This window comes from Liolophura sinensis, chromosome 12, assembly GCF_032854445.1.
Source record: "Liolophura sinensis isolate JHLJ2023 chromosome 12, CUHK_Ljap_v2, whole genome shotgun sequence".
Taxonomy (NCBI): Eukaryota; Metazoa; Mollusca; class Polyplacophora; order Chitonida; family Chitonidae; genus Liolophura; species Liolophura sinensis.
The window spans coordinates 22963736-22975913 of NC_088306.1; the positions used below are offsets into that span (position 1 = coordinate 22963736).

The following is a 12178-nucleotide window of genomic DNA, read 5'->3' on the forward strand; positions in this document are numbered from 1 at the left end:
ATTTTCTTGGACATTGTTTAATGGTTTTCAACTGACATACTTCATTTTAGTGCTCTGTTTTCCTTTAAAACTAGCAATTCGCACGCCCCTTAACCCCATGGCTGAAGCAAAAAAATAAAAAATAAAAAATGTAGTGATGATAGTTGCAATTTATTTAATAGACATCACTGGTCTAGAATTACTAACAGAATGCCTTACTCTAGAATGATTCACCGACAGTAGTCAGTTTTATGGGTGGAGGAAACGGAAGCGCTCGGGGGGAAGCCATCGAGCATTGGCAAGTTACTGACGACTGAAACTTTGACGTGGTGTAAATTGTTCCTCATACGAGCCAATAAGAAAATGAAGATGAGATATATGTACAAAGACAAATCATATCGTTTTTATTTGACAAGTGTAAATACAGAAGCACAGCTTCAAGCAGTGCTAACAATGACTACCACAACACAAACAATTAACTCTCCATAACAGACATAAAGTTTAGTAACATGATTTAATAAATATCACAGTAGGATAAAACTTATAAATCCAAAACTACAAAATTAGGAATTTCCATCTTCTTTGATGTGGTACAGTTTTAAAATGCCTGACATGTCATACAAGTATAAATACAGTGAGAATTAAAAATGAAAACAATATTTCCACCTTTGTAGTTCAAATGGAGTCGCTTGAATAACAGGTAAACCTTGTTATTATACAAATTAATTATCACAATAATAATATGGAGGGATCATGTGGTTCAAACGACTTAGCAACACAATCCCCCATGTGGTACAGCAGTCAAAGAGTGTATAAAACCAGCACAAATGAAGTTTATTTCTTTCCCTTTTTGCCCTTTTTGCCTTTCTTGCTCTTCTTTTTGCGACTGTACTGGCCAAGTCCTCGTCTAACCATGACACCTCTCCACCAGGCTTGCAGCTGTAACACAGGAAAACATCACGATAACAAACTAAACAGATACATGTAGACTACCTTGTGCAATTTATTAACCTAAATGACATAACATTACATTCATGACTAACTCATTTTTCCTGATTGTAATGGTTCCATTCATACTAGAAAGGTTTTTTAAGGTTTTTTTTCTGAAAGGTAGAATGATACCCGAGTGAAAAAATGTGAATTACAGCACCAAAAATAACATTTTATCACATTTATTTGTCTGTGAACATGCACCTTTGTGGGTGAAATTTCAGGACATTCAGAGTATTTATTTATTTATTTATTTGATTGGTGTTTTACGCCGTACTCAAGAATATTTCACTTATACGACGGCGGCCAGCATTATGGTGGGTGGAAACCGGGCACAGCCTGGGGGAAATCCACGACCATCCGCAGGTTGCTGGCAGACCTACCTACTTACAGCCGGAGAGGAAGCCAGCATGAGCTGGACTTGAACTCACAGCGACCGCATTGGTGAGAGGCTCCTGGGTCATTACGCTGCGCTAGCGCGCTAACCGACTGAGCCATGGAGGCCCCCAGAGTATTTAGGTATTTAATTGTCATTTAATGTCATACTCAAGACAATTTCATACATATATGATGGCAGTCAGTTTAGGAGTAGAAGAAACCAAAGTGACCAAGGTAAATCCCCGACAAATTTGGCAAGATACTGACAAACTTTCATAATGACGATCAGTTTACGGTAAGAGAAAACACTTCACTTCTAAATGCATAGGACAATACAATCAGATATTCCTAATGCCCTAGAAAAATAAAATGGATCTTATTTCAAATGAAACATTATGTATAACATTTTTCCTAATGATGCTTAATTCAAGAAGGACATACCCTAATTCTTCAACCTTTTCAACAGTCTCTAGGACCAATATTTGAAACATTCTCAGAGAACTATTGAGTTTAGAGAAATAATACGCACAGTTGTATGAAGCTAGCTTCTTTACTGACACATGCAAATCATGTTAGTGTCATTTTCACTTTAAGTGTATGCATAAATTTCACTACAAAAGTGCTTTAACAGTTGAAAAGTTTGAATTAGGTGGAGCTGTCCTCTATAAACCTAATCAATGACACTTTAGCGAGTAATCCTGATGATGTGGTTAACTGCAATCAAATAATGTATTATGAGTGAATACAAAGATAACCAAAGCTGTTGAGACTGACCTTGGTCGCAGCGCGCAGCTCGATGGCCTCTTGCTCTTGTTTCCTTCTGTTCTTTTCCTTCTCTATCCTGTCCTCAACAACCACCTGTTCATACTCCTTATACTGTAACATAAATAGGTCACCAAAATGAAAGTAAAAGTCACACAATGTACAAAAACTGTAAATGTATGATAACATCTTTAGAAATACATTGTTGTAGTCTTCTCTATCCTGTCCTCAACAACCACCTGCTCATACTCCTTATACTGTAACGTAAATAGGTCACCAAAATGAAAGTGAAAGTCCGACCATGTACATGTACAAAAAGTGTAAATGTATGATAACATCTTTACAAATACATTGCTGTAACCCTCTCTATCCTGTCCTCAACAACAACCTGCTCATACATAAATACAAGTGAAATCATGTACACAACTCCTTATACAATAACTCAAATAGGTCATCAAAGTGAAAGTGAAAATCACACCATGCAGAAAAAGTGCAGAAAAAGTTCCTCTATCCTATCCCCCAGTCACATTCTCATACTCCTTATACTGTGAGATAAATAGGTCAGCAAAATGAGAGTGAAAGTTAAAGCGACATCATGTAAAACAATCAAATTTATACAATTTCTATCCAGGCTATTTAAGGCCAAATGTATGCATGTATCAAGGCCTTTTAGTTTCACGAAAGCATGGCGTAAAAAGTCTAAAAATACTTTCTATACTGTAACATATATAGGTCAACATAGGTCAATGGTGATGCTAAAGAGCTTTCTGTTAATTCTCACTCACCATTTTTGTCAGTTCCTGTAATTTTTCCAGGTCCTTGGCTTTAGAAGCTTTCAGCACATCTAACTCATGTTGCTTGGCATCCACATCTTTGTCGTATTTCTCCATCCAGAACTCTACCTTCTTCTCCAAATCCTTCAGAAAGCAGAACATACAGGTCATCTCATTTCAGTTTTGATTTCTTTGACAGTACTCAAGATGATTCTTATTCCAGAATTCCAGAATAGTTTTTCATGTTTATCAGTTTTATGGGTGGAGAAAACCGAAGAGCCAAGAATAAACCACCACACGTTGGCAATCAACTGACAAACTTTTCTGTGTCAATTCGGTAGAAAGTAAATGATTTCAACCAACTTCTTATAAAACCATATAAAAGGCCCTTTTATGAACGGTTAAGCAAAGTTTATTAAGTTAGCAAGAACAGAAGGTGCGTTTGTACAACTGAACGCTGTGTATCATTACTCACAGCTTGATGCGTTCGTAGATAAGCTTCTATCTCTGCATTACACCTCGTCTCCTCGTCCACCTGCTGGCCAAGTCTCTGGAGCAAAGGAAAATCAGATTCATCCTTGAATTTATTCTTCTATTCTTTAACTGAATGTCTAATAGCTGTTGAACGACATACGATGAATAAGTATTATGGGTGGATGAAACCAAAATTCCTGAGGTAAACCACAGACCTTTAGCAAGACCTTTTCCCACCTGTCATGTAGATATTGGTAAAAGTTGTCCTCAAGAAATGTAAGACTGTAAAAATAGCCTAATGAGTGCCTCTGAACGACTGTTATAGCTACGGTCCCAAGATAACTGAGGAAAGTGACTGAACTGGTATCTCTGGTATTTCAGGAGCAGCATTTCTGTATCTTTACAATCCTGGCTTCGGCACACATAAATAAGCAAATGAATTCCCACAAATTCTGCTGCTGGACTTACATCTATCTCATCCTTGAGCTGTTTCTCAGAGAGGGTACAGCGTTTCTGCGTCTGGGCTACATTGACTTCCGCACATTTCTTGATGTACTTGCCCTCCATGTTAGTCTTAGCTTTCATCTCTTGCAGCTGGTCCTTAAGGTGAGCTATCATCTCATTCCTCTGCTGCAGCTCTACCTCCTTCTCCTTCCTCACGTCGAGCAGCTGCCGCTGCAACAGCTTGATCCTCTTCCTCCCATCCTCCTCCCTGTTGACAACAACAACAACTGAGTCTAACACGCACAATCCAGGGGTTAAAATGTTAGGGCTTTAATTCACTCATTTTTAAGAGCTCAAAATTGAAATGATGACCCCTCAATAAGCTGAGGTCATGACAAGAATGACATACACATAGTATATGGAAATATTCATATTTTCACACACAGATATTATACATGTATTACATGTATATAAACTTTCATGCTATTTCAGACAGTGTATAAACAGAATCTAATATACTTAAGAACTTTAAATCTTACTGGATGACCTCAGTTAATTCTTGTTGAGGTCATCACTCTGAAGAGCTCAAAATATTTTGACCACTGCAATCCCTGCATGTTTCTCTTTTTCCCCAGGAATTTTTCACATACATGATAGCAGTAAGCTTTCTGGGTGGAGGAAATAGGAAGCCTGGGGTATATGACTGACCTTTCACCCAGCTTTGGCAAGTTACTATCAAACTATGCAGAGCAGATTCGTAGATGTGCTGACAATACATAATCTGGCTTTTTGACTTGCACAGATCTGTATAATCCATCCAATCCTGGCTTTCGTCTTGCTGGGTGTCTTACTTCTGTACAGTATGTCTCATACAGGCTTTCGTCTTGCTGTGTGACTTACTTCTGTACAGTATGTCTCATACAGGCTTTCGTCTTGCTGTGCGACTTACTTCTGTACAGTATGTCTCATACAGGTTTTGTCCTGCTGTGCGACTTACTTCTGTACAGTATGTCTCGTACAGGCTTTCGTCTTGCTGTGCGACTTACTTCTGTACAGTATGTCTCATACAGGTTTTGTCCTGCTGTGCGACTTACTTCTGTACAGTATGTCTCGTACAGGCTTTCGTCTTGCTGAGTGACTTACTTCTGCACAGTATGTCTCATACAGGTTTTGTCCTGCTGTGCGACTTACTTCTGTACAGTATGTCTCGTACAGGCTTTCGTCTTGCTGGGTGTCTTACTTCTGTACAGTGTGTCTCATACAGGTTTTCATCTTGCTGTGCGACTTACTTCTGTACAGTATGTCTCGTACAGGCTTTCATCTTGCTGGGTGTCTTACTTCTGTACAGTATGTCTCATACAGGTTTTTGTTTTGCTGTGTGACTTACTTCTGTACAGTCTGTCTGATCATGGCTTTTGTCTTGCTGTGTGACTTACTTCTGTACAGTATGTCTCATACAGGTTTTCGTCTTGCTGTGCGACTTACTTCTGTACAGTATGTCTCGTACAGGCTTTCGTCTTGCTGGGTGTCTTACTTCTGTACAGTATGTCTCATACAGGTTTTCATCTTGCTGTGCGATTTACTTCTGTACAGTATGTCTCGTACAGGCTTTCATCTTGCTGAGTGACTTACTTCTGCACAGTATGTCTCATACAGGTTTTGTCCTGCTGGGTGTCTTACTTCTGTACAGTGTGTCTCATACAGGTTTTCATCTTGCTGTGCGACTTACTTCTGTACAGTATGTCTCGTACAGGCTTTCATCTTGCTGGGTGTCTTACTTCTGTACAGTATGTCTCATACAGGTTTTTGTTTTGCTGTGTGACTTACTTCTGTACAGTCTGTCTGATCATGGCTTTTGTCTTGCTGTGTGACTTACTTCTGTACAGTATGTCTCATACAGGTTTTCGTCTTGCTGTGCGACTTACTTCTGTACAGTATGTCTCGTACAGGCTTTCGTCTTGCTGGGTGTCTTACTTCTGTACAGTATGTCTCATACAGGTTTTCATCTTGCTGTGCGATTTACTTCTGTACAGTATGTCTCGTACAGGCTTTCATCTTGCTGAGTGACTTACTTCTGTACAGTAAGTCTCATACAGGTTTTCATCTTGCTGTGTGACTTACTTCTGTACAGTATGTCTGATCATGGCTTTTGTCTTGCTGTGCGACTTACTTCTGTACAGTATGTCTTGTACAGGCTTTTGTCTTGTTGTGCGACTTACTTCTGTACAGTATGTCTCGTACAGGCTTTCGTCTTGCTGGGTGTCTTACTTCTGTACAGTATGTCTCATACAAGCTTTCGTCTTGCTGTGCAACTTACTTCTGTACAGTATGTCTCATACAGGCTTTCGTCTTGCTGTTCGACTTACTTCTGCACAGTATGTCTCATACAGGTTTTCGTCTTGCTGTGCGACTTACTTCTGTACAGTATGTCTCATACAAGCTTTCGTCTTGCTGTGCGACTTACTTCTGTACAGTATGTCTCATACAGGCTTTCGTCTTGCTGTTCGACTTACTTCTGCACAGTATGTCTATACAGGTTTTCGTCTTGCTGTGCGACTTACTTCTGTACAGTATGTCTCATACAGGTTTTTGTCTTGCTGTGTGACTTACTTCTGTACAGTATGTCTCATACAGGTTTTCGTCTTGCTCTGCGACTTACTTCTGTACAGTATGTCTCGTACAGGCTTTCGTCTTGCTGAGTGTCTTACTTCTGTACAGTATGTCTCATACAGGTTTTCATCTTGCTGTGCGACTTACTTCTGTACAGTATGTCTCGTACAGGCTTTCATCTTGCTGTGCGACTTACTTCTGTACAGTAAGTCTCATACAGGTTTTCATCTTGCTGTGTGACTTACTTCTGTACAGTATGTCTGATCACAGCTTTTGTCTTGCTGTGCGACTTACTTCTGTACAGTATGTCTCGTACAGGCTTTTGTCTTGTTGTGCGACTTACTTCTGTACAGTATGTCTCGTACAGGCTTTCGTCTTGTTGTGCGACTTATTTCTGTACAGTATGTCTCGTACATGTTTTTGTCTTGCAGTGCGACTTACTTCTGTACAGTATGTCTCGTACAGGCTTTCGTCTTGTGCGACTTATTTCTGTACAGTATGTCTCGTACAGGCTTTCGTCGTGCTGTGCGACTTACTTCTGTACAGTATGTCTCGTACAGGCTGTCGTCTTGCTGTGTGACTTACTTCTGTATAGTATGTCTCGTACAGGCTTTCGTCTTGCTGTGCGACTTACTTCTGTACAGTATGTCTCGTACAGGCTTTCGTCTTGTGCGACTTATTTCTGTACAGTATGTCTCATACAGGCTTTCGTCTTGCTGTGCAACTTACTACTGTACAGTATGTCTCGTACAGGCTTTCATCTTGCTGTGCGACTTAATTCTGTACAGTATGTCTCGTACAGGCTTTCGTCTTGCTGTGTGACTTACTTCTGTACAGTATGTCTCGTACAGGCTGTGGTCTTGCTGTGCGACTTACTTCTGTACAGTATGTCTCATACAGGCTTTTGTCTTGCTGTGCGACTTACTTCTGTACAGTATGTCTCTTACAGGTTTTTGTCCTGCTGTGTGACTTACTTCTGTACAGTCTGTCTGATCATAGCTTTTGTGTTGTTGAGTGACATACATGTACATCCATATGGTCAGATCTGGGCTTCTGTCTAGCTGGAACTTACTTTTGTACAGTCTGTCTGATCATGGCTTTTGTCCTGCGGTGTGACTTACTCTTGTATTGTTGGGTGACACACAGGGACTTCCATACCGTCAGATCAGGGCTTCTGTCTAGCTGGATGACTTACTTCTGTACAGTCTGTATGATCATGGCTTTTGTCTTGCTGTGTGCTTACTTTTAAGCATTCTGTCTAAGCATGGCTTCGGTTATGTGACTTACTTTTTTACAGTTTGTCTGATCATGGCTTTCTTCTCTTTCTCTCTCTTCACTGCCTCTAATAAGGACTGGAAACTGCAGCGTTCAATCAGCTCATGGAGTGTCGCTGACATCACCTTCTCTATGAATCCTCTACAGAGGAAAAAACAAGAAAAACAACACTGGTAAATACTAAATAAAAAACTATAAAAGGAAACAAAGACAGATTTTTGGCTGGTTGATTGTTGTTCAGGATGATATAACTTATACACGGGTGGTCAGTTCTACGGGTGGGGAAAATCGGAGTTCCCAAAGTTAACCCTCTGACCTTTATTACTGTTGAACTTTACACACATGTGACATACAGAAATGCACATCCAATTGGTGTAAGACAAGTGGTCTCTAACACGCATCAACATTCCCAAATGGAAGCATTGTATTGGACAGATTGTCACTAATCTGTCCAATATAATCACTGCTTATAATCACAAAAGGCCCAACAAACCATGAAAGTGAGGAATTTAGAAATTGCCTGCTTACGGACACAAAGGAAAGTTTCACTAAAGACTCTCAGAGATCTACTGCCCACCATACCTTTGGTAGTGAACTAGTTTTTGAGGTGATGGTGAGACAGGGCTTTCATCGAGGTAGACTGAGCCTTAGACTAATAAGGTAGACTAATTATTATTCAGTTTGCAATTTTGGATTTGGTTTGCAAAGATGTGCCATTTATTTGTCTTAACAAGATGTTGCATGTTGTTGTTGACCTTGGAGTCATTATGATGTAGAACTCTTTTGAAGTTGAAGGCAAGAAAAAGTGAATACGTGCCACATTTTCCATTTATACAGATCACCATTATGTATAAGTAATACTTGGCATATGATCTCGATCAAAAATATTACAGTCACTTTACAGTTCTGTTGTGCAAGCTGCAAAAGTTATTTTTACAATTAATTGTAAATCTCATTGTTAGGGTATACAACTGATGGTAGCTAAGATTTCATTATGCAAGTGGCCCCAGTGGACCTCGCTGTTATCAATGGTCGCGTACCTGTCTGTCTGAATTTTGGTGATGTTATCTACTGTGAGAGGGTTCTGGCGTAGGCTTCGTGCAAACACATGTGTGCTGTTCCGTAAGTTACCCCCCAAGCTCCCCACAGTCTTTTCCACCTCAGCTAAGCGGTTTTTCTTCTGTGTCGTTTTCTGAATTGCTTCTTTCTCCGCCAGAACATTTTCGAATTTCTGTTCCAGATCTCTCTGTGTTTCAACCAACTCTGTGATTTCATCTCGGACAATCTGAAGTTGAAAAAGAAAAATATATTTTAAAAACTAAAGGTTACATCAAAAGATTCAATACTCATTTCTGCAACATGTAATGACTGCATTTTTTTTTCGGCAACTCTTGTAGTGAGTATTCATGCAATAAAATATTTTATATATACATCATGCTTAACTGAAAGAAATATATTATAATCAATTACTAAATACTGGTAGTCTATAAGATTTTTCCACATGGAACTTCCATATTTATACATTTCAATATGAACTTAATATTAAAATGACATGGTCGCACAAAATTTGGATTTTTAAACATATTCTGACTGCGACGTCTTAACGAAGTTTTAAAGTTCATTCGTAAACTAAATCAGTCACGTTGAAATAAAAAATATTCATTGAGTATGTAGTTTGTACGCGCCCGGAGAATTTGTGCCGTTATTCAAATTCAACACAAAGAGGGCGGGGCATTTTGTCTCATTAATATTCTACCTGAAAGGCCGGAACCATATGCGTAGCCTTCGGAAGGTCCAATCAAAACAAAGGTGTCGAGTGAAGTGTGTGTGGGTGACAGAATCAGTGTCAGTGTGAACTTGCTATCTAATCTTTCCTACTCAATCTGCTCCATCTAAGCATGCGGTTGTACATGAATGCGGTTGTACATGAAGTAAGCTGCAGCTAAGTGGCAGGTTCATCAAGCAGTAACTAAGCGACATCCTGCTTTGTGAGACACTTTTCATGCATCTCGGGACCCTTTTCTTCCTTCAATGTACTCCACTGTTCAAACTGACCACGAATTACAACTCTAGGCTTGCTTGTCATTCTAATGAGCTTTTTTCTTATGCCTCTTTTTGGCCAATCCTATCATGAGAGAGCCGTAAATCCTTCTGAAGTATCGAGAGATGTGCGCAAGGTCCATTTCCACTGAATTGACAGCGCCTCATTTAAATATTTTTTCATTTTTTTTGTTATTTTTAAACATTCACTTAGCGTACAATGCTGTGGGGTGGGGTGAACGAACAGCTTGTAACTTTTACTTCTTGAGAAAAATACCCGCTATTCATGTCATTCTGTAATAATGCAAATATACCTTATATCTGGGCGACTGTGCTGCTTGAATGTACATTTACACGACAAACTGAAGAGTTTATTTCTCATTGAAGGCATAAGTATCATGTCTCCACTATGGAAGCAGGACTGAAGTTCTGACAGAAGCACACATATGCCACATTTCTATGTATCTACTCGTAAGACATACAGACCAGCCCATGCCCTTTGTACAGTTTGTTGCTTAACATGTACATGTATTAGAGTAATTGCCACATGTGAATCTGGCACACAGATTTTCACCCTCAGAGTGAGCTGACATTATATGCTGTATTGGTGGCGGCAAGTACACTCCCAATTAAACTTAAACGCAAGACCACATACATACATAAATGATCTGCCAACGACTGCTTGCCACCAAGGCCCAGTCACAGGGCAGTAGAATCTTCGCATATCTCTTGCCAAGGACAGGATTGAACTAGTTCATCTAGATGGTGCTATTTTAAAATTCTGCCACTCATCTTAACACCTAAGTCCATCCCTACCTCTCCAAAAAACTGCTGCAGATTTCCATTGCTCAAGGCAATCCAACTCATCTCCTCTGCCCATTCTGTGTAACTTTCCAGTGGAATTTCAAATACTATTCTCTTAATTTACTATCCTCATGAAACTAATGAACTCACTGTTGTGAGCCATTTTGAAGGGTGACATAATCCACATCTGGGTTTGAAGTGTCACTGAGTTTTAGCACTAAATTCCTCTAGAAAACTATTATATTTCCATTACCGTCTGCAGGCACAACTTCAATTTTTTTAATCCAACCCAGAAGGGCATAACAGTGCATAACTAAACGGCATATCAGTGCATATCTTGTTGAGATCAGTTTCATCAAGTTAAAATGAATGTAAGAATTTTGAAATAGAAAACTGATAAAAAAAAAAAATAATAAAATACTAGTATAAAATATAAAAACACATTATACGTACCTCATTTGCATCTGGCCGTGTATCATAGGAGGCCGGCATGATATGTCCCAGAATGCACAGCTGGTCAACACAATCATCGAGAACTGTCGCCACATGGATGGCATCTACTCCCTCCAACATGGCTGACACTGTTAAATAGATGATGTACATATCACATATCAACAGCATTATAGATTTAATATACAGATGTATATATATGAATGTGTTTCAGTTGGTCTAGATTCATTAATAGCATTATAGAAGAGTCAGATACATAAATTAGAAGATCTGGATATGAATGTTACACTCTGGGATTAGAGTACAGAAAGATCTGGTTTTAGAGAGAGATGGGAATAATTGCCCAACCAGGGGTTAATGAAATAAAAGACAAGGTTTTATGGTAGCTGGTAATGGTGCTCTTCTGCCAACAGACCTCCCGAATTCTCATGTCTCCCGAAGTCACATAGGCTTAGAAAAAGCAATATGGGGGGAGGGTCTCGCAAATTAATGGGGCTATAATGCAGGTTTCATGGCAGATTCTAGACTGAATATACAACATGCATACATGTAGTTGTGTCTTTTGCTTCAATGGTTAGCAGCTCCCATACAATCACATCTTTTAGTAGCACAATTCTAGAGCTAGCCTTTACAGTCTAGCCCTACCACATCGCTATCTATTAACAAGGTAGTAGGCGAGATCACACTGAAGCGCTTGGAGTCGCATTTTTTCAGTCGCGTCAGCTTGAGAGAACCACATCTTGTCTCTTCCAAACATATGTGAACTCAAAAGAGTTCTGAAATGCTGAGTGAGCTTATTACTGTCAGAATAAATAATTAAAGGAAACATGTTTTCAGTTGTGTACCACTTTGACATCCTGAGAAGAGCAAACTCGAAAGATCAAGTCCCCTGTCAGTGAACGGAAGAGTACAGATCTGTAGTTCTGAAAACTAAGCTGGGAAAAAAGAAACAGATCTCAGACCACCTAGTGTCACCTACTCAAGTTTCACGACAACCTGTATTCCTCGTTCTAGATTGGAAGCTGAAGATTAACATACAATACTTAACAGTAATCGTTCTCGTAAATCTTTAAAACATTAACAACATAAAATAGTACCTGTTTATGGGTTTCCAATACAACGTAAAGAAGACACAAACACTTGATATCCAGCCTGTTCCACGGCTTCAGAGAGGTGTAAAGGTTAGTTTCGTCCCCTTC

At 39.4% G+C, this 12178-nt stretch overlaps 1 protein-coding gene across 2 annotated transcripts; it reads right to left on the bottom strand.

The window, feature by feature from the left end:
• Window positions 1-419: 419 nt before the first annotated feature.
• LOC135479540 (dynein regulatory complex protein 9-like) lies at window positions 420-12178 on the bottom strand. 2 transcript variants are annotated; one of them, XM_064759418.1, is made up of 10 exons: window positions 12077-12178; window positions 10983-11110; window positions 8726-8970; window positions 7698-7826; window positions 3825-4068; window positions 3358-3432; window positions 2895-3026; window positions 2349-2366; window positions 2122-2205; window positions 420-918 (listed from the first exon to the last, which is right to left on the bottom strand). In XM_064759418.1, exons 2-10 carry the CDS (start codon window positions 11100-11102, stop codon window positions 814-816), a joined length of 1152 nt encoding a protein of 383 aa, XP_064615488.1. In that variant the 5' UTR covers window positions 11103-11110; window positions 12077-12178; the 3' UTR covers window positions 420-813. The 2 variants fall into 2 exon arrangements, with proteins under 2 accessions (XP_064615488.1, XP_064615487.1); XM_064759417.1 differs by lacking the exon at window positions 2349-2366 and having other exon boundaries at window positions 2122-2223.

Excerpts from the sequence above, each read along its gene's own strand:
- LOC135479540 (XM_064759417.1), bottom strand. The coding sequence starts at position 11,102 with ATGTTGGAGGGAGTAGATGCCATCCATGTGGCGACAGTTCTCGATGAT. Across the intron at positions 3,433-3,824 it reads AGCTCAAGGATGAGATAGAT|AGACTTGGCCAGCAGGTGGA; the intron begins GTAAGTCCAGCA and ends CCTTTGCTCCAG. Across the intron at positions 919-2,121 it reads AGCTGCGCGCTGCGACCAAG|CTGCAAGCCTGGTGGAGAGG; the intron begins GTCAGTCTCAAC and ends CCTGTGTTACAG.